The 26356-nt window shown below is 42.7% G+C and overlaps 3 protein-coding genes across 6 annotated transcripts in view; 1 reads left to right on the forward strand and 2 right to left on the reverse strand.

Moving 5' to 3' along the window:
• The first annotated feature begins 3323 nt into the window (after positions 1-3323).
• On the forward strand, positions 3324-14477 carry cldn33b (claudin 33b). Of its 4 annotated transcripts, none has more exons than XM_084309267.1 (2): positions 3324-4196; positions 14360-14477. In XM_084309267.1, exons 1-2 carry the CDS (start codon positions 3541-3543, stop codon positions 14469-14471), a joined length of 768 nt encoding a protein of 255 aa, XP_084165393.1. In that variant the 5' UTR covers positions 3324-3540; the 3' UTR covers positions 14472-14477. The 4 variants fall into 4 exon arrangements, with proteins under 4 accessions (XP_084165393.1, XP_084165396.1, XP_084165395.1 ...); XM_084309270.1 differs by lacking the exon at positions 14360-14477 and adding an exon at positions 11606-11749; XM_084309269.1 differs by lacking the exon at positions 14360-14477 and adding an exon at positions 9326-9368.
• On the reverse strand, positions 11066-12406 carry LOC311224322 (claudin-34-like). The gene has a single exon (XM_084309266.1). The coding sequence runs from the start codon at positions 11987-11989 to the stop codon at positions 11195-11197; it is 795 nt and encodes a 264-aa protein (XP_084165392.1). The 5' UTR covers positions 11990-12406; the 3' UTR covers positions 11066-11194.
• Positions 14478-15555: 1078 nt separating the features above from the next.
• LOC311224320 (AP-1 complex subunit sigma-2) overlaps positions 15556-26356 on the reverse strand; it is a 115339-nt gene continuing 104538 nt past the window's right edge. Inside the window, exons 9-11 of the mRNA XM_084309260.1 lie at positions 25697-25871; positions 20709-20981; positions 15556-15840 (exon numbers count right to left, since the gene is read on the reverse strand). Coding sequence (XP_084165386.1) covers positions 15568-15840; positions 20709-20981; positions 25697-25871 — 721 coding nt within the window. The 3' untranslated portion in view covers positions 15556-15567. The remainder of the gene's footprint in view (positions 15841-20708; positions 20982-25696; positions 25872-26356) is intronic.

Genomic DNA, 26356 nt, shown 5'->3' on the forward strand with positions numbered 1-26356 from the left:
TGTTAGTACGTATTAGACTAATGTATCTCATTCATAATTTTAGACTATCCTCAAAATGGAATGCATGTACAGGTTATGGCTGTGGTTTAAAAACTGAGAAAAGTTTGTTATTGACTACTGCTCTTTCAGTGATACAACAGCGCCATCTTATGTCTTGAAACAAGTAGTCAGCGTGCTCTAATTTGTGTGCGCGTGTGTGTGTGCGTGTGTGTGTGAGCGTGTGTGCGCGTGTTTGTGTGCGTGTGTGTGTGTGTGTGCGTGAGCGTGTGTGTGTGTGTGTGAGCGTGTGTGTGTGTGAGCGTGTGTGTGTGTGTGTGTGCGTGCGTTAACTGAAAGTGTAAATGCTGCAGTCATAGGGCATGGGAGAGAATAGTTCAAAGTCTGTCTGAGCTACAGGGGTATCCCTTGGCCACTGTTTTTTCATCTTATTATCTGGTTGCCATGCTAATCGTCTCATAGTCAGGGCCCTGGAAGCTGACTCACAAAACCATATGCCTATACAAGCAATAACGACAAAAACAATGCTACAACATTTATAACATATGCCACTTGGTGGACACGTTTATACACTGAATGAATGAATGAATGAATGAATGAATGAATGAATGAATGAATGAATGAATGAATGAATGAATGAATGAATGAAAACTTTATTTAACAGTTTGCAGAATGGGTACAATACAGTACGGCTCAATACACACAATTGTTAAGGGGATGCAGACCAGAGAAAGTCGTTTGCCTTGTTTACATCAGGGTCCCCCATTCTCAATTCATAGTTTAATTGAAAATTCACTGTATTTGGTCATTTAGCTGATGTTTTTATCCAAAGCGACTTACAAGTTCTGTCAGCAGGAAGGGTACAACTCTGGCAGCTAAGGGTAAGTAAGATTGTTCATCAAACAATGTCAAACTTGAGTGCTACAGTTTTGAGTGGTTAGCAGTATATAGACATAATTAGCAATATCATAGTAGGTTGTAGTATGTAGTATGGCTACCCAAGGCCACATCATGTAGCATAGTAATTAAACGGCTAACCAGTGACCACAGCTCAGTGTAAAAGTGCTATCCATTGAGCTACCAATATGTTTTTTTCAATGGTCGATGCCAATATTTAGGATCAATGGCCGATATAAAATGCTGATATGTAAAAAAAAAAAAAAAATACAATACAACCCATACAATAGTTTTTCGAATCCTGCAAGCTAATTTACCGGTAGTTTAGCTTGTTGAAGGCTTAAGTTGCTACCATTACAATTCCCAACTAACGTTATTCATATTTTCTCACTAAAATACTGTAATCGATCTAATTATACAGACAGCAAACATTGTTAAGAGTGGCCAATTAAATATATTGAGCTTTTAAAGCTAAGAATTATGTCGATTAGATTAGATTGACATTATCTAAAAATGTCAAATATCGGCCAGATTAATCGACCAACCGTAATTAAATGTCTTGGGAGATTGTAAATATGACTGAATTGTGACTGCTACAGGACAAGGCCTTGTAATACAGGCTTTATTCTGTCTGCATAATCATAAATTGACTACTGAGAATGGGTAAAAACCTTTACTTGCTATCAGCTCTGGAAAGGTTTGTGCTTGCTCCCCTAACAAGTAGTTGTTTTTCATACATTTGTCTGAATTTGTCTGCATATTTAAGTAGGTATACCATGTTAAAAACCCTCTCCAAATAAAATTCTGTCCAGAATTATATGCCATGCATCATATTTAGTTAGTGCAAAAATTAGTTAATATCATCTCCATATAATTCAAGTTCCCCAGTAACCTAGCATGTGTTCATTTGACAAATTATACCATTCTTGAATAGATGTTATATGTATATTAATTCCTTTCATTGTACATTATACATATTGACATTCCCGGAAAGAGAATTGTATCTAGGTTTATTCTGTGCAGAACATAGTGTTAAATGGTTGAGATTGAGTAATTCACGTTTAAAATGAACACAGGGCAGTGACCACTCCACAGATTCCTTTTTAGGAGGGTTGATGCAGAATATAGGGGGGGGGGGGGGGTTAGCCATCCTAAATATAGTCTCTGGTAATGCTGCTGTCGTAGATTGTGTACAGCAGTCCTCTGTTCGTCACATACATTTCTTTATTTGCTTATCTGATTAAGTTTATCATCCGACATACTGCTGTACAACTGACAGCATGCCAGGTTGTGTGTGTGGAGCATGTGTGCAGCCAAGCAAACACAGAAAGACTGCCAAGATATCAGCCCAGTCAGCTGAGCGTTTTGTTCTACCACGGAGGAGGGATTCAGAAGAATGGGTTTTTTTATGTATGCATTTGTGTCACTGTGTGTTTGTGCGTTTTGTAAATCTTGTATGAGTATTTATGGCTAGGAAACAATTTCTCACATCACAGCTTTCATCTTTAGCCTCCTACTTCCAGTATCCACAGCCCCTGCAGTGTTCATAACAGAGCTCTAACACACAATAAGCTGCACTGTTGTATGTCTACCAATCTTTCCCAAATCACATGCAGCAAAAATGCCTCCCTTTCAGGCTGTCACAAGTTTGGCTTCTTATGAAAGGTATTGCGATTTCTCTAAATCGCCTGCTCTTCTGTAAGATTCCCACATGTCATTATGTGTCATTATCAATTAGAAATATCTACTGTACAATGAAAGTATAGATTGGATAAATGGACTGCATTGGCTGCATAATTCTAAAGCTAAGTGGCCTTGACTGAGACTGTATTAATGTCTAACTCACATTCATGTTTTTACTTCATGTATTATGTATTCAATGTATTACGATTGCTTTATATTCCTTGGGTTTAGTTGTGAAAATGTTTGCAAAAGCGAAGCATTCAGTTTGACTTGACTATAAACACAGAGGACTCCCCAATGTGATAATCACTTGTAATTTCACAGGATTTAATTTGGGGGCAGAACTATCAGTCCCGCTCCAGGGAAGCTTCTCTCTGTGTGTTCAGCACGGTGGTACGTGCACATGATCGTATAAACAAACTGGTCATGTTCCTTTTTTTTTGCCTTGGTCCCTCCTAATTTCAGTATGTTTACTTCCCTATACCAACCCCACTGACATCGCCCCCCATCGCTATTGAAAAGAGGAAGATAATGAATCAAAATGAGGTGTGGGGAGTGACTAACCCCATGCCAGAGGCTCAACATCAGCAACAATCTGTGTACAGATAATATCGTGTCTGCGTCTAACAGCATCCCCTGTGGCCTGCTGGGCTGGAGACGGCATGCGATAATGATCTTGACGAAGGCCGGTGATCTGTGACTCCCTCCTCTGCCCATTGGCACAGGAACAGTAGCAGGAGGGCCACGAAGGGGAGGGCCAACAGAGCCCTCTCCTCCTTGCCCAGATGTGATGTGGTGCTTCTGTGAGTAAAAGTGGGAGCTGTTTGTGAAACGGCTCCTAGCCCAGTGCTAGAGTGGTCAACTCTAATTAGCAGGTGCTCGGAGAAGCCTCAGTCCCGACTGTACAGCCGGAGAAGAGTTCTTGTGGGTCCGTCGAGCGTAGAGGTCAGAGAGGGGCAAGCCATGGACACGTGCGCCTGCGCCCTGGAGCTGCTGGGGATGTTAGTGTACGTCGGAGGATGGCTGTGTGCATTAGCTACCACTATCATGCCACAGTGGCTGACCATGTCCACCGAGCTGCTGGCCATTGAGAGTTACGAGAGGGGCCTGTGGGAGACTTGCGTGGTGCAGGAAGTCGGGGGCATGGAGTGTCGGTCCTACGACAGCCTCCTGGGCCTGACCCATGATCTCAAGCTGGCCCGCATCCTCATGTGCGTTTCTCTTGCCACGGGCCTCCTGGGGCTCATGCTGGCCATACCAGGGCTCTACATGGTTAACAGCTGCAAAGGTCAAGGAGGCCATCGGTCCAAGAGGATCCTGACCATCATGGGAGGAGTGCTGGGAATGCTGTCCGGAGTACTCTGTCTGATCCCGGTGTCCCACGTCGCCCATGCAGCGGTGTTGCACTTCTTCGACGACACACTGCCTGACGTGGTGCCGCGGTGGGAGTTCGGCGATGCCCTGTTCTGCGGTTGGGCCGCAGGGTTTCTCCTCATAGCGGCAGGACTTCTTCTGGTGACCTCCTGCCTGTGCACACAGACGGACATGCAGCCTGCGCTGCAGCGGCAGTACGAGGTCAGGAGTACTGAGAATTCCATCAAGAAACGCTCAGAATACGTGTAAGGGCAGCGTGTGTTTGTGTGGATGAATTAGCTCCTGAAAAGCACAAGGGCAGAATCAGCCACAATACTCTCAACCTGCACTTCAAACTGGGTTTTGAACCAACGTCATTCTTATATCTGGTATTCTTACCAAAATCAACAAGAGGGGTAAATCATCTTTGGATATCATATTTTGAGGAATGCTTCTAGAAATTATTACTGTATTATACACATATCAATGAAAATTGCATTTTGCAGTTCCATTATGGAAAATAGTACTATGAGTTGTTGTATGCTGCAGTACGTTTTAATGACTGCCATCTCCATAATGAAACCACATTCAAATTATTTCAGGTGTTTTTTTTGCAATGTTTTCTTGGAATTATATCATGGAATCCTATAGACCTCCATAGCTTTGAAAGGCTAGTAGCCTTTGGTACATCACCATTACGTTAGAATGTTTAATTCTCAAGATTCTATCTCACACTGAGAATAATAAGCCTGAAAGGGTTCAAAGAAAAAGCACAGTGACCTACAGAGGTGAATATTCTACAAGTTGTGCTTATAAAATACTATATATTTTCCTTACTCTGACATAACTTCAGGATGGTTCCCTGACCGCTGCCGATAGTGTTAAGCCTTAAGGTCCCCCTATAGGGGGACCCTGCTTTTCTCTATCATAAATCGATCAATAGAGACCGTATTAGATCCCCAATTATCATATCATGGGTTATCATTGGAAAGCCACACTCATTGGCTACAACCCTGTGCAAAGATTTCCGAGATCGCCAAATGATTGACGGAGCTAGAGCCCCGGGAGTCGGGGGTGGTAATGTGTACTTTTGCATACTTTGGGGCATGCCTCACATATCGGCATGTAACTCGAGAACCGCTGAACGGATTCTGTCACCTGAAAGGGCAATCGACAGGCAACAAATAGGGCTTTAATATATATATATATATATATATATATATATATATATATATATATATATATATTGTATAAAGAAATGCACACCCAAGCCACTAGAGGTCGGCAAAGAATCGTCCACATGTGGGCCCTTGGGGAGGTTAATGTTTTTAAATATTTTTTTTGTAGCCAAGAGTAAAGACCATAACCCTATCAAAAACAGTAGTCAAAGTGTATATTTTCATTTTTACCGATGTTTTATACGATTTATCGGAAATACGAATTTATCGGAAAATGCGAATTATCGTAAAAACCGCAAGGAAATGACTAAATCCAGATTCAACCCTGCCATTGGAAAGAGGAGCATTTTCCCTATCCATAGATGTATGATTTGGCCATAATAAGGTCAAGGTCAAGTTCAAGGTCAAATATGAATTAATAATTAAAATCGATTACCATTCATTACTGTATCTACAAATCCTTCTGTTTAATCATCTTCCCTTTATTCATTTGCTTAGATTTTTGTACACATGATCTCAATAAGGTGGTGAATGAGCTCAGTGAGCATTTTCTCGTACCCCGCAGATTTAACATGGTATTATTCACCATCAAAGATGCAAAAAGAAATCATAATTTATATTCTCCTTTTCTTCATTACAATTTACTCAGCCTAGTAACAGACACAATATTTCTGACACTGGAAATACATACCCCCAGGTCCCTAGATGTTCCTTGATACCAAGAACATGCAAATTGACCTTGCAGAATCTTCCATTTACTTAGGCATGTACCTTTAGGCGAAATATTCCTATAGCTTAACAGGTTAAGTTCTGCGTTGTTCAGGTGATGTCAAGAAAACCAACAGGCCGATAAAATGCTGTGACTGTACCTAACATTTGGATGTAGGGTTTAGTCCCTAAAGCACAGTTGAATGATTCTCCCTCTCTCTTGCACTCTTCTTGTCTCCATGTTGATGTACCTTTCTGCATTATATGTCTATTCTATAGCTATGTCTTATGAATAAGCTTCCGCATTTTATCATGGTCTCATCTCTGAAGGTGAATCTTTGCTCCTTTTTCTTCTCTGAGAGTCATCCGCTTGGATACAATCATTCATTGTAATTCAGTTGATGTCAATAAAATGAGAAGTCGTGAACATAAGTCTTTATTTGGAGACGTGCTTTGGCCTGTCTGTACAGTCTATCAGAGGTGGTTCAGGGGCCACTCTGTTGCTTAGCGACCGAGGCTAAACTCTTCTCAGGATTACCAGCGGCCACAACAGCCAGGTTTTCATAATGAACCATCAAACCCCGAGCTTGGAATTATAAGGTTCTATATCTACATCATGAATAGTCTTGAGATATTGAGCTTGATCTTTTCACATTCTCACAGTGCAAAGCTAATATAAACATTGTTATTAGCATTTCTTACACACTTAAATAAACATTTATAAAATATTTTTAAAATCTAACTTCACCCTCATGCCAATTTTGTAGAGCTACTGTACATTATTATGAATAACTCATTTCACCCAAAATGTCAGATAGAACCTTATAATTCCACGGCCACAAATAGGTTCAGTGCTGCTGAATTGAAGTAATTCACTGGGTTTCTTTCCGAACAGCCAGCTGAGCAGGGAGACTTAAAACAGGCGACTTGGCTCGTCAGGTGTGTCTGCTGCTCTGGTGGAAACGCTGCTTGAGACTAATTCCATCAGATTTCCCCCGGTCGCTCGCTGGGCTAAGCTGTGTTTAATGAACGCTCTAATGGGCAGCATGTCCGCAGAAGAATGCAGAACAGGTTGCCCTCTGGCCCCCGCATTGACATAATAACGACACAAATCTGCCAGGGTCAGACGCTGATGCTATTTACTCTTGACCCCCAGAATGCTTCTGTCTCTCGACCATCTGAGTGGAGACACCAGCGACACGAATAGCATTCATGGCTTTCTGCTGACTGCGGCGAACAAATCCTTTAGATCCCGACGACGGCGCTCTTTATGTAACATACCCATAATACAGTGATGTTAACCGGAGATAATGATGTTATCATAGTGTTACACCTCCCCTCAGAGGCCCATAGACGTGACAGCCTGGGGGGCTGAGGATAAAGACAAAACGGGGTTCCCAGGGACCGTGGAATGAATGGAGGGGCCTCCTCCTCTGACGCCATGCAGTCGGTTGGGAGGGTCTGGTGTTTCCTGGTATGACTACAGCTATCAGCGGGGAGGCATTGGGACCAACTACCCTAATGGCGTTGAGATGTTCCGTTTAGATTACGGAGAGCCTTTACTGCTGTGGGCCAGACATTACATTAGAGCAAGGGAAATGGCATGTCCTGTTCTCATCAAGAACAAGAGTTTAAAATGCATTTTAACGTAAACAGGTATAACTCCCGTGATGGTTTGATATGTCAAACTATTAACAGCGGGGGAAATATTGTGTAAACATACGGATTATCTACATTCCCCGAAATTATTGTGTATAGCCTACGTGTGTGAACAGTCACAGTGTAATTCTGAATATGTGAACCCAAGTATTTCTTATTATGGTATAATCAATGGTTAAAAGCTTTAGGCCGTCACAGGTACAGACATAGTACATATAGTTGTATAGTGTGTGTCACCAGTCATACACTGTGCAATACATCAAAACAGACCTAGTAAACAAGGATGAAAATATTTAATCAACACCATAATAATTTCTACAAATTATGAAATGTCCTTTTTCCTGACCCACCTACAACTACATGGATGACATAAAATAATTTTATAATTATTAAAAATAATTACATCATATTGTCAAATGATTTAATTTCAAAATGAACCACGACGATCAAAGATGTTGAATGTCTGACTCTTTATGACCAAAGATGTTTCCAAGGTAGGTAAATTATGGCATAGTCCAGTTTGTACCCATGGCAGGTGTATCTGATTACAGTTGGCGATATCTGATTATTCGTTTGATCAGTGGCGGTGTGAATTAATCATCTCAATGTTAAAAGAACACATTTAGTTAGCTTATCAGTGGCTGAATTCACACTGGTACAGAATATCTGTTTGTTTGATATATTTTTACAACCACAGCTTCCTACTGTTGGCCACCGAAAAGTGCCTTGCTCATTGGCACTTCAGCAGTGGATGTTGAGGGAGGGGACAGCATTCACCCTCCCCCCTTTGTTTAATGAAGGGACCAATCAGATTCTGCATGGTTCCTCCCTGAACTACAAGAGAAGATAAGTGATACAAAAAATACAATAGGATTCCTAACAGGTGAGATCAAGGTTGAGAACCTCCAATAGAAATGAAAGGCATACTGTTTATGATTAATTTGTATTATCTATTTAATTATTAATTACGTGTATTGACCAACTTGGTCTTCGTCATGATTATGTTATGGATTATGATTAGGCTTTATTAAAACAATACATTTGATCTCACCAGTGAAGAATCAGCTCACACAGAGCAGCTGTCACCACTCAGAAGCTGTGTCCTCCGCTTCAATTGTTTAAGACCAGCTCTTTCGGTCAGAAAGAGTGAGCATTAATCTATGCCTGTAAACATGCCACTTTGTTTTTTATCAGCTGTCTAGAGAGAGAGCTACCTTCCACCCAGAGCGAATGACGCTGATATGAGAATAAAGATTAGATGGCACCTCTCCAAACCCCAGGGTGAATATAACCAGAAATAAAACATCAAGTGTCTGAGATAACGTCTTAATCTTTATAAACTCCACAATGACCCAAATAACCTATGATATGATAGCAATACTGGGATATGATGGACTGTGGTTGAGATTCCTCTGAATTAAATCATGCAATATCTTCTATGTGTCCTTGAAAGCATTATTCTTATCTAACTTGCTTTATTATAGTTCTCAATAATGAAGATGCTGTACTCAACAGATTAGATAAAACATGGCCAATAGGCCATCCACTCTTATCTACATGGGGTTTGTGTGAGTCTGTGTGCATGGGAGAGGAGAGAGAGAGAGAGAGAGAGAGAGAGAGAGAGAGAGAGAGAGAGAGAGAGAGAGAGAGAGAGAGAGAGAGAGAGAGAGAGAGAGAGAGAGAGAGAGAGAGAGAGAGAATGTAGCAGGTTCCCACTTTATTCAATCAGGAGAGAGAACCCTAGATGTTTTTACTTGCCAAGCCAAATTAGCTTACTGCACTGGTAGATTATTTTACTTATTTCAAGAACACATTTGCTTAATTTCTTTTTGTATTTCTTATTTTTGCAGTGTGGAGTTCTCTCTCCTGATTGGATAAAGTGGGAACAGGATACCAGAAAATAAATGTTCTGTTTACTGCAGAGCGGAGGGACCCATGTTACTGACCAAAACATATATCATATATCAGTGATGGTTGTTGGAATGTAGAGCTATTATCTTTTATTATTTTAACAAAAATAAAATACCAGTTACAGCACCTTTAATCATATTCCATCAACTTTAACATCAGTGGTTCTCCTGTACTGAAGCGGTGGTGATTGTACATAATACAGCGTGGACCAGGTTTCCGGCTGTCCGTAACGCTGTAGCGACGCGGTCCCTGCTGAAGTGGTTCATCATGGGTTAGGTCTTGTCAGTCATCCACTTCTGAAGCCTGTGTTCTTTGACAAAGAGCTGTGCTCTGCTGAAGAGGGGCCTTTTGTTCCCCTGCAGCCAGCCTCCCCCAGAGAGGTGCAGCGCCAGCAGCCCAGATTGTGTGTGCCTTCCCCGGGCAACAATCACGTCTGTGATGCGGCCCCCTCTCCGCACTCACATGCCTGCTCTCGTCAGCCTCCCACCCGGGTCACATGACCAAAGGCCCCCCCGGTCAACCTGACCCACCGGGAACCCACCTCAAGGGAGGCCCTGAAAGCCACCACCTCAGCATTTTTGTCTCACGCAATAGTGGCAGCGACTGGTCCATCAGTTCAGCGTGGGAAGCAGTTAAGATTACTATCGTGTTATCTTTACTATCTCAGATAATACTGGGGAGATTATGTGATTACTTCAAACAATCAAATCAAGAAGGTTCTCCAAAGATTTTAAGTATTACTAACATTATAACTTCACATCTTCAGTGTTTCCTCAAAAGGGACTACAACTCAATTTAAGAATTTATGTTATTGCTATACCCTAAGCGATAATTCAATATGAACATGAACTACTCAAAAATCCTACTACTAAAAATCCCAGAAACAAAGACTAAAATTTGTGATGCCATCAAGTAAAGCCTGAAGCTGCTCCATTGACAATATACATTGGAAACAGACATTATAGACTCATTAATAATAATGTATATTTTGAGATTTTATCACCCAAGGAGTTATATTTTGGATTAGTTCTTCTAATATCTCTGAACCAGAAACTATCAACATCCACCCCCCAGTCCTTCCAGATACTGCAGGCTACAGTTCAAACTCAATGGAGCAGTACTTTGTTAAGACATCATTATGGGAAACCCTTGGCTAGGACACACTCTGCCTTTCCGTCTACAGGAAGTGGTAGTGAATGCCCACTTATACAAACTAAAGGGATTCCCCATTAAAAGATGACCTTGTGGGCGGCCGGGTAGCGCAGCGGACTAAGCGCCTGTCTACCACCGCAGAGACACTGGTATCGAATCCGGCTGTCAGCGGTACCTCCGGCTTGGTCGGTCGTCATACAGACACAATTGGCAATGTCAGCGGGTGGGAAGCTGGTGGGTGGTATTCTGGTCATTGTAAACAGCGACTCCTACAGGTCGGTCAGGGCGCCTGCACAGCGAGGGAAGGAACTGGGTAAGGTAGTGTGATCCTCCCACGTGTTACACTTCCCCAGTGAGAGTCCTCGCTGTCAGGTGAAAAGAGGCTGCTGGCTGTCTCCTATGTATCGGAGGAAGCATCTGATAGACTTCAGGGCTCCCTAGACCGACCAGTGGGGGGAAGATGTGCGCAACGACCAGGAAGGGGAGGGGGGAATTGGCATAATGACTAAATTGGGATGGGAGAAAAATACAGAAAAATAGGAGGAGAAAAAGTGGATAAAAAAAATTAAAATAAGAAAAAAGATGACCGTGTCCCATTCTCCAAACAAACTGTCCAAAAGTAAGTTTCCCAGAGAGTCAAATGTCATAATTTGTCTTTAAAAGTCCTCGTCGGCCTTGAATGCAGGGTTATCTCTGGCTTGGCAATCACCTGTGTCCGACTTCTGGGACAAGGCTGTCACCGCCCAATGGCTGTGGAGAGAGTCTGGGGTATCTGTGACTGGCTCAGCCCTAGAGCTCTGGGCCTGCTTGGGCAACCTATAGCACAGGAAGACCAGCCCACTGATGACCATCAGGGTCGAGGCCAAGATCCCAACTATGATGCCTGACCCCACCTCCTGGCTCTCGGGGGCCGCAGGCAGGTAGAATTCCGGAGGGAAGTCTATGGTGCTGTTGGTCAGGACAGAGTTCATATTCCAAATCAACGGCACCAGGGCACACACCCCCGTGAGCACGTACAGGACTCCCGCTACCGAAAACCACAATCTGACCCGGTGTCTGTCTTCTAGTGAAAAGTAGACGCTCCTCACGGCGACGGCGGCGGTGATGTTCCCGGCGAGACCACACAACAACGCCAGTACTATCATCACCTGGGCCACGGCGATCTCCAACGGGACAAAACTCTCGGCGATGTCGATGCGCCGACACACCTCAAACTCTGGGAGGGAGTGGCTGTTGAAACAGGCCCACCAGATGCCCACCCAGGCCCACCCAGAGCTGACGACAGACACGTCGGACACATGCCACCATCTCCACTCGTTGAGACCGCCTGTGGCTAATGTCAGAATCCACGCCACACATGCCATCCCTAGGGCCAGGAACTGCCAGTGAGCTGTGTGGGCCACGTAAATCATCTTGGTTGTTTTTGGGCTGTTCAGTGACTTATGACTCATAATGCTCAAAGTAACAGGTTCTTGGACTCAGACATTGCTGAGGCCTGTCTGATCTCCATAACACCTGCTGAAAACAAAAAGATTACGACATAGGTTGATCTATAGAATATAAACACAGAGGTTTATAGTCATTCAGTCTGTCTCCAACAGTTACTGGGAATACGTGACATGAAAGAATATAGAAAAGCACATAAAACGGTCATGAACAGAGCTTGACAATCGACATTAACATGAGCCAGAGCCACCAGTAAGATACTAGTAAATGTTGGCACAAACAGTGTCTGACACGGCGCGCATAGTCGCAGCGGCCCGGAGCTCACAAAGCTGGCACTTTTTATTATTTTGGTAGCACTTAACATTACTATGTATATGCTATATTCAGTATGTTTGTATGCCAGTGGTGATGCTCTAAACCCAATTTCGTTGTACCAACAATGACAATAAAGATTCTATTCTATTCTAGTGTGCGAGAGACATACTGTAGAGGCAACAATGTAGTCAAAGCTCAGAACCGTTTCATAATTTCATTGGCAATTACAGTATATGAAATATCCTATTCATCACTACATGCTAACACAAGTGTTGCTAACACACCATGCTTTTAGACAACCATGCACTGCATATATAGTTGTAATCACGCATTTAGAATACAGGATATTTACCTTCTCAAGTCTCTGGAAAAATGCACACAATATCATCCAATGTGAAATTACAAATGATTATCAATTAATTTGATAATAATACAAAAATAAACTTAGAATATAAAAGGGAGAAACTCCTCAGGGTTGCTGTGAAATAGCTTCCACTTGGTCTGTTGAACAAGTGTCTTAGAACCGATAGCTCTGTTCTCCAAGTTCAGTTGTAGCTGCTGGTTAATGATTGACAAGCCATATCCATCGAACACTTGTACAGACAAGGCAATAGTCAATCATGTCTTGTCTTCTTTGTCACTCACCTGGGTTTGTCTTGCTATTGACCTGTTAAGCACTGCGGTGGACTTTGCAAATCCTCCCTTGAATCTCGTTGTTCCAATCAGACTCGGATGAGATCAGATTCCTTTAGAAGTCGTCCATGCGTTTACAAATACATGCATATATTTCCTTAACTCGATAACCTAAAGAGATAACTATCTGACTCCAAGAAAACTCTTGCTTTCTGTCTGTGTTTCAATGATAATACAAAAACCCGCTCTCCTGTTTCTTCTCTCTCTTCTGTAGTGTCGAGAGTTGTATCCCTTCCCCTTTGTCGGAATAGCGACCTAGCTGGCTCTCTCCCAGACGAAAGAACCGTCTTTCCGAGGAAGGGAATAATATTATTAATATATTATCACCCAGCCAACTCATATAAGATGTTTGTGCTAGATTCTGAGGTCACAGTAACCTCTCAGTTCCATCCTTGAATGACCGTGGTTCATTACAACACCAAATCCTTTCTTTAGGAGGACTCCCCAAAAACATGTGTCATCTCATAAACGCACTCCTACCTTAACCCTAAACTTACTGGACATCACGCTCACACCCAACCATAGCCGTCCATTGGACGCGGTGCATGACTCGGTATACAAGATACGCTCCTAGTGAATCACTTATCGTCTAGGTAGTGGGAATGACAACCTGAATGATATTCTTGACATCTCTGCATTAAAGTCCCAATCAGTGATCCAAACTTAAACTACTGGGTGGAGACATTGTTTTCAGTTCCCTATTTGATGAGTGAAGCTCTTGAGGTGAATATACTAGAGTAAAACAGATCTACCGGTATATTCAGATTTACAAAAATGAAACTCTTCAAGCGTGTACGTGAATATACTTCACACTGATATATAGAGGGGGGGGGGGGGGGGGGGGGGTCACGGATTGGGCCTTTAATGTGGGAGAGATTGTAAAGCCTGCTGGCAGAAAGTTGTTTTCCCTTGACATTTACACTATCAGCAGAGTACAGGTTGGGGAACAGGTTAATAGATTACATTGGAGACTGTGCAATTCATTGGTCATAAATCAGCCAAAGCCTTATTTCAGCAGACCCTTTATTCAATATAAAGCAGCACAGCTGATAAAGTGTTAAAAGAGTCAGGCTGTAGCAGTTGTATGAAAGCGTGAGAATGAAGCTGTAACAAATACTCAAATCAAAATCCTCCAATTAGGTTTTAACTTGGGAGATTGACTCAACCCTTACAGTGGCTAAAATGTACACATTTCATAAAAAGACTTAAAATATTTCAATTTTTTTTTGCTCCACGATCAACCTGGAATGTTTAAGATTTTTAGTGTTGAAATGAAGTTAGAAGTGGTAACGTAACGATTCAGGAGATACTGTGTGTTGACAGCTCATGTTGTATTGTAAGAAGCAGGTGCTTTACTTTTCTCTTAGTGCCCAGCCCTCTTTGGTGCTTCACTCACGGGGCGACTGGACCACAACGACTGGAGAAATACAAACAGAAGACTTAACCTGCAGAGATAACAAGAAGATTCAAACAGTATAAAGCAACACTTGATGGATTTATGTGTAGCCTATATATCACGAGTATTACCATGTGAAGGGAGGCACATTTGCCTGTGCAAAACAAGGACGCTACTCTTGTACGTAATGCACACATGCAATACCGAAATCAACGATACCCACATTAAGTGCGTGTGCTCGAAGTGGCACAGGCTCTAGCAACTCTTAGGCACATCATATGTGATGGACTGCAGTCGTGAGAGAATTCTGGGATTTGAAGTGCCAATTCTACTTTGCGATTAAAGTTAAGCAAGTGCTCTTTGAGATTACCAGTATATATCTGCTCACTTCCTTTTCACAGGTATGTTCACAGGGGTGACTGCACCTTCACCTTCACATGGTGTTAATCAAGTTTAATGCTCATCGTCAGAAAAATACAAAAAAAGCCTCTTCATCAGGCAGGAAATCCATGAGACAAAAATCTTAGCAAAAGGCCGCTAGTATATAGATTTTTTAAAAATCCACTGAAATAGTATTAGGCCAGTTTTTTTTGGACCACGTTACATGAAAAAGGATAATAACATGATTATAATATGTCAAATCAATAAAGTATTTTGCGGTGTGGTGATGAGCACTGATGAAGGCTTACTGTCGACTATATAAACATCAATTGCTGTAATCAGTTGAAGATAAAACACTGTCCTCGTTTGTACAGATTCAAAAGGCTACAATAAATTACTAAAGAAAACAAAAAAAATAAACCCAGCACGTAATTATTCTTTAACATAACATAAACAGTGGTTGATGCCAGGGAGAAACAGCAGTCAGAAGGAGTCCTTTAGCCAGGCTATTGGTCCCAGTGGTTCTATGCAGTCCAGTTTAGAGTGGATGTGAAACACAAGGAGTATAGGATGTGCTCAGCTCAGGTTCCACCACGGCTCCATGTAAGATACTGAGGAGGAAATTACAGAAAACAGAACAGTCCTCGTCCTCGCACAAGTCTTTGTCTCTACGGCTGCGCTGTCTCTGTCGGCCTCTGTTGGACATAGGGCTCAACTACAATTTGGAGCAACAGAGGTGGTAACTTATCAGGAGCGTTGAGGACAATACTAAGGAACACCAGGGCTGGCTGTGTGTCTTCACAACACCATCCTCTGCTCCAGCGGCAGACTGTCCGTGAGACATTTCAGCTGCTCCTCGCCCAGCTTGATCTTGTCCTCCAGCTTGCGCTGCTCGATGATGAGTGCAGACTTCATCTTGACAAAGTGCTCGTAGTCCGTCAGGCTCTCCTCCCTCAGGTAGCTGGCCAGGATGTCGTAAACCACACGCTCCCGGCGGTCCAGGTTCTCCTTCAGCTCCTTGGCATCCTCGTGCTGTCGGATCAACAGCTTCCTCTTCTCCATCAGTGTGTGCTGCGGGAGAGAGACAAACACGCTTAAGAGGATGTAGAGCCAGGGGTGGAGCTTCCTACAGGCGATATAGGCGGTCGCCTAGGGCGCCACCCTGAGGGGGGCGCCAAAATATATTTTTTTTATATATATTTTTTTGCTTGCCCCAGTTTTGGCGCCCCCCTCTATATCTGCAACCATTATTTTTTACATTAAAAAATTTTTTTAACACAAAGGAAAATTAGCCAAAAATCTAAAACGGTCGGTCAGTCTGAGCCTCAGCTTTAGGTGTTCACAGTCAGAACATGCTAGAGCGCTGTGCATTGATGGGTATCGGTCAAGTGTTTATAGAATTGAGCGTCGAGGGCGGCTGGGTGGCGCAGCGGACATTGCGCTCGTCACCAACGCAAGATACACGAATCCGGCTGTCGGCGTTGCCTCCGGCTTGGGCCGGCCGTCATACTAACTCAATTGGCAGAGTTAGCTGGTGGGTAGTCGATGGGTGGTAATCTGGACGTTGTAAACAGTGACTCCTACAGGTCGGTTGGGGCGCCTGCACAGCAGAGACAGGAAAATGGCGGGGGCAGTATGAGCCTCCTACACGTTACTCCTCGCCAAAATGAGAGTCCGCGCTGGCAGGTGAAAATATGTGACAGGCTGCCTCCACATGTATCGGAGGGGACATGTGACAGGCTTCTATCCTCCCTACAATCGGCCAGTGGGGGGCACATGCGAGCAACATTCAAGACAGGGGAGGGGAGAATTGGCACGGCTAAATTGGGATGAGAGAAAAATTAGGAGAAAAAGTGGATAAAAAAAAGAATTGAGCGTCAAGGAAAGAAAGATTAATGTTAGAGAACTATGAAGAGACAAAAGCCATCCGGGTCGCAGTATAAAAAGAGAAGAAAAGAAGAAGAAGAGAAACGTGCCAAGGTAAAAGGTATGCAATTTTGTACAACTTCCAAGACCTGCCAAACCAAGAGCTGATGAAGCAAGCAGAGGCACTTGTACACACCTTAAACCAACCATGGAGGGCAATCTGATTTGGATGAGAAGGAGCTGGCTCAGGAGTTGGAAAATGTACCTGACTTGCCATCAAAGAGCATGACAACTCTTGAGTTGTTGAAATTCATACACACAAAGCAGCTCACAGAAATATATCCCAACTTGTGTATTGCTCTGCGGATCAGTGCAACGCTACCAGTCACAGTAGCTTCAGCCGAGAGGAGTTTTTCCAAATTAAAACTCTTGAAAACATACCTGAGGTCAACCATGGCTCAAGAACGCCTCAGTGGTCTGGCTGTAATCAGTATTAACCATGAGGTTGGTGGTCAGATTTCATATGATGATGTGATTGATGACTTTGCAGCGAGGAAGGCCAGAAGGATTGCACTGTAAATGGAAATCAGTAGGAGCTACAGGCTAACCTTGAAGTGTGATGATAGGGAGTGGAATGTAAATAGTTCTTCAGACAAAGTGAATTTGTAATTTCTATTTATTTGTTTGTTTATTTAGCATATTATATTTTGATTATATATGTGTAACATATTTTACAATACATAATTTTCTTGCAAATGTGCACGTTATTTTATTGTTTGTTATTGTTATTATTATTATTATTATTGATTGTTAGCTAAGTTGTTTGTTTTAATTCTTTAGTGTGCACTTTACATGTCTTCTTAATTTTCTTTGAAAGCAAATTTGCACACTCTTTTATTGTTTGTTATTGTTATTATTATTATTGTGTGTTAGGTAAGTTGTTTATTTGTTTTAATTCTTTAGTGTGCACTTTACATTTATTCTTAGCTCTTGTTCTTGCTTGTAAAAAATAAAGGTGCAGTACTTTACTGTATAACTGTTAACCCTTTCACTGCCACACGACAGAGGGTTAACCTTTTACTATCACACAACCGACGGTCGTGACAGGGTTAACCTTCTGTGTATTGTCGCAGTGAAAAGGGTTAACCGTTTGGTAGCGCGGCAGTGAAAGGGTTAAGATGTTTTGATTTTGGGGGGGGGGGGGGGTGCAGTGGTGAAGCTCGCCTAGGGCGCCAAATGTGCTAGGTCCGCCCCTGTGTAGAGCGATACATGATGGATGATGTGTAGAGCGATACGCATGATGGATGATGTAGAGCAGGGGTCGGCAATTAGATTTGCCCACGGGCCAAATTTTCCCCAAGCCATTGTGTGGCGGGCCAATGATAAGTGAACATTTTTTAACTGTAAAAAAAAAAACGACATATACATGTTTGCACTGTCTTTTTTCTATTATAAAGTGCCTCTCAGACAGTGCATTACACATGAACAGATCAGTAATTTGATTTTAATGCAGGTGCTCGCATTATAAATCGAGATCAGTAGGGTGCATTTGATTTTAAGCACCACAGCGGGTGTATTATACATCGAATGTATTATTATTATTATTAAAACACAACACTCACCGGCATAATGCAGGCAGCCCTGCCCTGGACTTGATATTGTTTCTGCTTCGGTCCTCCAAAATCCATGTTAATAACATGTTAAATGTCCACTCGCGTTGAATGCCCACCCAACTTGAACACAGTTGCTTGCTCGTGTTGCCATGTCAACAAGCGAGAGTCACCGGTTGCTTATTGCAAGAGTTACCTGTTGCGATAAACCCGTATTTTAAGAATGACACCTGTTTATTAAAATAAGCTTTATAGGTTGTAGGCTCCTCTTCTGGCTCATCATATTTCCCCGTTGCATTGCAAAGAAGTTATTCAAAGACTTTGTTTTGTTTTTGCAAACGTTCGCTCGCCGGCATCCCAAACGCGGAAGTGAAAGTGAAATTCCATTGGTTCTCCCAGTCCATGTGACCATTTCTAGCATTTCAATTGGCTATAGTGACAGCCATAGATATGATGAATAGATAGATACAGCTTCAAAAGACACTCTGGCGTCACAACGAGTGAATATTTCCTGCGCGTAAAATAAACATCATATTCTCAAAATAACCTGACGGGCCAGAAATTATTGCTGGCGGGCCCATTTCGCCCCGCGGGCCGCCTATTGCCGATCCCTGATGTAGAGCGATACATGATGGATGATGTGTAGAGCGTAGGGGTGTAACGATGCGACCTCACAACGATTAATTTCGATTACGATTATTCAGGCAACGATTCAATGCATCATGAAATCTCTTCATTTGACCACGATTCGATTCGATACATTTTCTATCAGTTAATTCCCCAAAACATTTTTAATACACAAATGTGGCTGGGGGAACTGATTCACTCAGCATGAATGGACTATAGGTCAATAAAAACAATACACACAACAAAAAAAACATAATTCCCCCCCCCCCCCCCGATTAATTTAGATTATAATCGATTCTAACATTTTCAAATCGATGCAGTTGAATCGTCACAATCTAATTGATGCATTTCGATTAATCGATGCATTGTTACACCCCTAGTAGAGCGATACATGATGGATGATGTAGAGCGATAAATGATGGATGATGTAGAGTGATACATGATGGATGATAGAGTGATACATGATGGATGATGTATTGTAGAGCGATACATACCCTCATTTCTTTTTTATTTCTGTATGCATATTGATACTGTTGGGCAAAATGTTTTATCTAAAAATGTTGTAATCTTTATGTTTTTACTTGAAATTAAATGCATGTTGTGAGCAAGTTTCATGACCCTAAAAGGTCCACGAACCCCATTCAAAACACAGCATATACATTTCTTAATTCCTGAAATATCAACTCTTTTGGAGAGGCAAGGTTTTCGGCTGACAGCAGCAACTGAGAGGTCTTGGCCCGATTAGCCACCAGTTCACATGGTTTTAATTTTATACCTAATTTAATTTGATAAAAAAAAATCTAACCCTAACTAACCGTACTGTCATGCACTTGTCCTAATAAACTAACCTACACTGTAGCACTCAACACTTTGATGAACATTGTTGCTCAGCTGATATTCATTCAATCTTTATTTATACTCGATAATACACTGAGTAATTAAACTCATTTACAGTGCCGTCGAGATGTATAGTTGTGCCCTTCCTGATGGCTTGTCGTACAGAACTTGTAAGTCGCTTTGGATAAAAGCGTCAGCTAAATTACTAAATGTAAATGTAAATGTGAATACCTATTGTGGGCTGGCTGGCAAAAAAAACAAGAAACCAGAAAACTTGTGGGAGAAACTGAGATGGAAATCTTCTTCGTTTACATTTCAAACCCTTACATGGATATTCAAAACACAACTGACTATACAGAGAGAGGTGCTCCTTTTCCCTCCTCAGGGTTCCTACACATATTTATTGATCAAATTCCATATTTTCATTTACGTTTAGCTGACGTTTTCTATCCAAAGCGACGTACAAGATCTCTACGACAAGTCAGCAGGAAGGGTACAACTCTGGCAGCTAAGGGTCAGTAAGATTGTTCGTCAAACAGTGTCGTACTTGAGTGCTAGTCTTAAGTGCATATATACATATTAGCATAGTAGGTAGTAATATAGGCAAGGTAGATTCCTTGGTAGCAGAGTGCATAATAGTAAAAGACAGTATGAAAGTTAGTAGTAGTTCTTTTGTTCTTCATTTCAGATATAGATTTGTATTGTAGAACAGTTGGTTTGAATGCCCCAGGCTTTGTTTAGACCAGCTACAACAACTACTGTTTGTTAGTTGGGTTTTATTACTGCTTCAAAGACAAGTAGATATACCAGCAGAACTATTTGACCAGCAGCAAAGTTTGATTTCTATGACTGTGGGAGCCTCACCCCCCCTCCACCCCCCCCCCCCCCCCCCCCCCCCCCAGTGGACTCACCCTCTCCTGTGCAGTAGCCCCCCCCCCCCCCCCCCCCAGTGGACTCACCCTCTCCTGTGCAGTAGCCCCCCCCCCCCAGTGGACTCACCCTCTCCTGTGCAGTAGCATCCTCCTCCAGGCTGTTGAGTGCGTTCTCCACGCGGGCCAGTCGTCCGGACAGCGACAGCAGCAGGCTCACCACCTTGTCCAGGTCGCCAACAAACATCCTGAACTTGTCCAGCTCGTTGGGCTTGCAGACCCGCTGTACGGTGGCCTCCACCTCGTCCCCCAGGGCATTGTTGTCCAGGACGTCCTCCTGGAGACTCTCGCGGGCCTCCCGCAGGACCTGGAGCTTCCTGCTCAGGCTGTCGATCAGCTCTTGCTGGGGACGGGACCGAATAGAAACATTCAAGAACCCAGAGCAGTGCGATCAATGTTGTTTGTAACATTAGATTAGATTTAAAATGTATTGTCATCAACATGCAGCGCAAGTACAGTACAAACAAAAAGAGGTTTGGCATCCAACCAGAGTGCAAATGTAACAGTAAAGTGCAATAGTAATATACAATGTACAGATGATTAAACTGGGTATAAAATATATAAATTAGTACTACTGGGTGTAGTGCTAATCAGATGTATGTACAGTTGTAATATAAATATGTACTATGATACAGGTATAAAGACAGTATGGTAGTAGTCATACTGGCCAGCAGCGTAACTAGAGACTAAACTAAAGAGTAGGTAAGGGATATGTACAGATCAGATATAGATATAGTATCTACAGATATGTAAAATGATTATGTGCAGGTAGATATATGTGTGTATATATATACACACATGGAGACAGGGTGGGAAATCAATTTTTCATCCGCCCGGCCACAATGGTGAAAAAGCCTTCTACTTTTTGACTGGCCAGATACATTTTAGAACACAAAAGAAAAATGTCTGGCCAATCCTACCAGCCACAGACATAATCATTCATAAGCATTGCCTGTTAACTCAACGAGTATACTCGTTATTAGATCCTTTGATATTTGTCCTTTGATCCCCGCTCTACAGACTCGCCCGGAGCGCTCTGAATCACTTTGGCACAGCCACATACGCTGGAACTGCAATGCCGATCGAATATCCCCAGATGGCAGTATCGTCTACCATTTGAACTCGGATAGGAAGGCTATGAGGGGTGGAATTCTCATTGTCAATGAATGCACCGAGACATCGACGATCGGATTTTCGGGGTACCCCCCCCCTTGATGATTTTGTGAAGGTACATGGAAAAAGACTGGATTCTTTCGGAAATGGGCGATGTTCAGCGTGTAATAAACTACAAACTACAGTGTGTAGAAACACGCCTTTTTACATGTTGTACTGCAAATAGTGTCTGTCAAATGAGCCATACCATTTTCCCCGTAGCTATAATATAGAATATACAAATAGCTCCGCAAAGATCATGAATTATCGCGAAAACAGTCACGAAAAGCTGGCCTACTGACCGCAGGATGCGCGGCGAGCGTGGCAGAGAAAAAGTTAATCATGGAGGATTTGAGTGTCTAACCAACCTAGTTCAGCCGGACCTGACCAGGACGCGTGTAGTCTTTTACCAACAGAGTTGCAGTTCCGCGTTCGGGTTCCGCGATCTGATATGGCCACTGACGTTTCTCTCTGCGCCAATCGCGTTACGCCTATTTCTGCCTCTAACAGCCTGCTAGCTAGCTAACGCCTAGATCACTGGTTAAGCTTGGCGACTCTTTCGAAGTTGGTTACGGTTAGAGTTTGGAATCAGGGCTGGTGGTCTATCGCCTTGCTCTAAGACAAACTCTAACCGTAACCAACTTCGAAAGAGTCGCCAAGCTTAACCAGTGATTAACACTTTGAGTGCCACGGACACGCTTTGTCGTTAGTTCATGCCACCAGTTGAATGCCAGCAACGCTATATAGCGTTTGTTTGTCGCATTTTTTTTTATTAGCGATTTGAATTCATATTTCATCAATCGAGCCTCACGCTAGTGTTGCAGACCCTCTCTGAGCTTCATTGGGAAAATACCGCCCCCTATCGTCTCTCCCTGTGTAACTGCACCCCATTAGATTAGACTGATGAAGGGGGGGGGGCCAGTTTCCTCATTTTACTTTTCCGTCAAGCCAACTGAAGAGACCAAGTGATCGCAGAGCCGCAAAACAACGTGGAATACATATTTACAGTACCCAACAACGCTGAATCAATAAACGCGATCGATATTTGGAATGGCGATCAGGAATTGGAATAATCTTTTTGGAGAACATCTGATCTGAGGTAAGCAATCTATTTTACCAGTCTTGGGGTAATCGGATCTGTTTTGACCTATATATCAACGTGTGCCCTATGTGTGTGTGTGTGTGTGCGCGCTGATCAGGAAATGAGAGAATATATTTTTCAGATCGCTTATATAGTGTGCATAAGTAAATCAAAATTCAAATCAAATCAAATTTATTTATTTATAGGGCCCGACAACACACGTTAATGTCCCCATGGGCCGTACAGGTCTTCTTTAAACAAGTCAAGAAGACAACATAACAATAAGTCAAGAACAGAACAAGAACACCATAGGGTCCAAACATTTTTTAGATGAATGCAAATAAATGAAAGAATGCAAGCACTCCCAGACATACCCCACGCGAAGGTAAGGAAAAACTCACTAAAACCTAACAATAGGGAAAAAAAGCTCCACAGGCAATGTGGAGGAGAGAAACCTTAGAAGGGCCGTTCAAGGGGGGATCTCCCTTCTTAGATGTCGGTGATAGTAGTGTTGCAGACGGACAGTTGGTAAGCATGCACTCATGTGTGTGGTGAAACACAGATGAGTGCATGCAATAGCAACTGTACATTTTGAAAAATTAAAGATAGAGCTAATAGCGATAGCAACTGAACATTTTGAAAGATTAAAGATAGAGTTGATAGCGGATCTATTTGAGGCACAGGGGCGGCGCAAGAGGGTCACGTCCTCCCCGTCTTAGTCACGGGACATTCAACACTCCGGTCGTTGCTCAGGGACAGCCGGAGACAGGGGGAAGGGGGGTGGCGCAGAGAGGGTCGCGAACTCCCCGACATCATCGCGGGACATCCGGCACTCCGGTCACCACTACGAGACCTCCGAAGACAGGGGGGCACGCAGAGGGGGTCGCAATCTCCCGGCCTTCGTCACGGGACGTCCAACACTCCGGTCACAGTACACATATACTATCGATAATCTAGCGTTTATTTGAAAAACGATTCATAAATAGGCCGAAAAATGACAACGTTTTTTGTGTATGCCAGAATATTCCAGTAAAGGGCGATTATCACAGAATCTATATATTTTCCTGAAAAACGAGGGCTTTTCAGAATGCTATAAAACAGAAATGAACCAATTAAAAAACAATCCGTTTCGACAATGTTGACTGCAAACAAGTCATTGATAAACGACGGGCAGATTAGACACATAGCCAAGATTATGCGTTCACAACGCTATCATTGAAGTGGGTGGCGGCATTCAACCACGTTTTACCATGTTAACAAGTGGCAACCAAAGTGTTAAGACCAGATGTCACATGACCAGAAACGTCAGTGGCCAATCAGATCGTGGAAAACTGCAACTCCGTTGGTAAAAGACTACACGCGACCAGGACGACAGTTTCAGTCAGCCAGTTAGGGTCATTCGCTAATGTAAGCCGGCCCTTCAGGTTCGGCGAAAAATATTAACTACAGGGTTGTAGTCCTGACAAAGGAATATAGAAGTGTAGGCTATATTATGTACTCAAAGTAGCAGAGAACACCAAATGTGAAAACCCCACGTGTGTGTGTGTGTTACTCTAGAAATACCATAGTAAATTACTATAGAAGCTCAACATTTCTATGGTAGAACCACAAGAATCTGATAGTGAATCACCATACATTTCTATAACATTCCACTACAGAAATACATTGAATCACTACAGTATTTCTGTGGTAAATCTATAGTATGTGTGAAATAATACTGTGTTTGACTATAATTCATTTATATATACAGTAATTCATACTATAGTTCATTTTTTATGGGGAAGACCAAATGTGGAAATTCGGTTGTTAAATCTGATGCCACTATATTCATGTCCGGGGGCCAAACGCTCTGCTTCAGACAGCGGGAGACACTAGGAGCACAAACCCCAAACAGTTCTATGACTCAGATCTATTAAAACAACCGGGGACACAGCACTAAGGTGCGTTGAACAGATGAGAGCCTCAGCCAACACAGGACACATCGCCCCGATAGCTGTTCACATCACGACTTCACAACCCAATGCAGGTGTCATTTTGACTTCCTGCGATTACCAGAGTCTGTCCCCGTCTTTACCAGATTTTGTGTGCACAGGTGTATAAAGTGTATGTTTTGGTAGATCTCAGCCTGATGTTGGAAAGGGGTGGAAAAATCCAAGCAACTTGAAAATCACTAGGCGTAAAGTAGGTAGAGTATCTCACCCTTGTGAAAACCATGATGCCTTTTTACTTTCACCAAGGTTACTTTATTACTCTACAACAAGCCATTCAAATGTGCGCATCAATCAAGAGCACAGCAGAAGTTACTAATTGGCCGCGCCGGTCAATTGAATGCGGAGGTTCGACGTGCAGAGCTTGTAGTAAAGTGTTAACTAAAGTAAACACCGCTGTGATATTCACATGGGTGAATTACCAACGCCTAGTGGCTTTCAAACAACGCTCAAGTCTCATGGAGGATGTTCCCACCCCTTTAAAACAACAATAATAACAGTGTGAATGCCGTTTAGTAAAGCAGGCAGAGATCTACTGAAACATACACCATATACACCTATGAACACAACATTACACAGTACATTTCGCTGAGTAAATTCTACTCAAACTTGAGTACATTTGACTCAAACTGAGTAAAGTTTTACTCACTTGGGCGCAAATGGACTCAGTTTGAGTAAAATGTACTCTGCGAAATTTACTGTGTACCAAGACAATCTCTGGTAATTGTCAAAATGACACTGGTATGGCAAATTTTGAGACTAAGAATGGTTTCAAGAACCACAACAATGATTAACTCATATTAATCTTGGCAGCAAGAGAGTGTAGATGTTTGGTACCTTCTTGTTGGCCAGATCAATGTCCAGTTCATCCTCAGAGTCCTCCTCCTCCTCTAGTTCCTGTTCCTGCATGTCCTTCATCTTAATCAGAAGCTCGGCTTTAGGAGCGGACGTGCTGTAGTACGTAGAACTGGTCACCACGGCTACAGCAGCTGCCAAACGGTCATCCTCTTTCCTGAGACACAGACAGCGCAGGTTGCATTATATGTTTACAGATCATACATCTAGGGAAAATTGCACAATGGCGTCAAGATGGTTGCTTTGTATGAATGACGTGAGAAACGTCCAACGACGTACGCAAGGACGAGGAACTGCTTGACTGAAGTGCCTTGATAAAAATGCGTGCAGACATTTCTACGCTTCTTCTTATGGACTGTGTTGGACCACAAGTACCTAAGCAAAGGTGAGTAATAGGTAATAGCCATTCATTTATCGATCAACTTTAAGTTAATTGATACCTTTGATCAATGAATACGTGTCATCCCCTTCCTCTCCCTCTTACACCCCTCACCTGGTCGTCCCTCCCCCGCTCACTTTTCCCAGAAAGATTAAAAGGCAAACTCACAGAATTGGCCAGAGGTAGTCAACTCCTCTACTAAACTCCTGAATCTAAATGGTATTTAATTAGTAATGTTTTAAAAATAAATTTTTATCAACCAT

The sequence above is a fragment of the Notolepis coatsorum genome, assembly GCF_963971535.1.
Source record: "Notolepis coatsorum genome assembly, chromosome: 2".
Lineage (NCBI taxonomy): Eukaryota > Metazoa > Chordata > Actinopteri > Aulopiformes > Paralepididae > Notolepis > Notolepis coatsorum.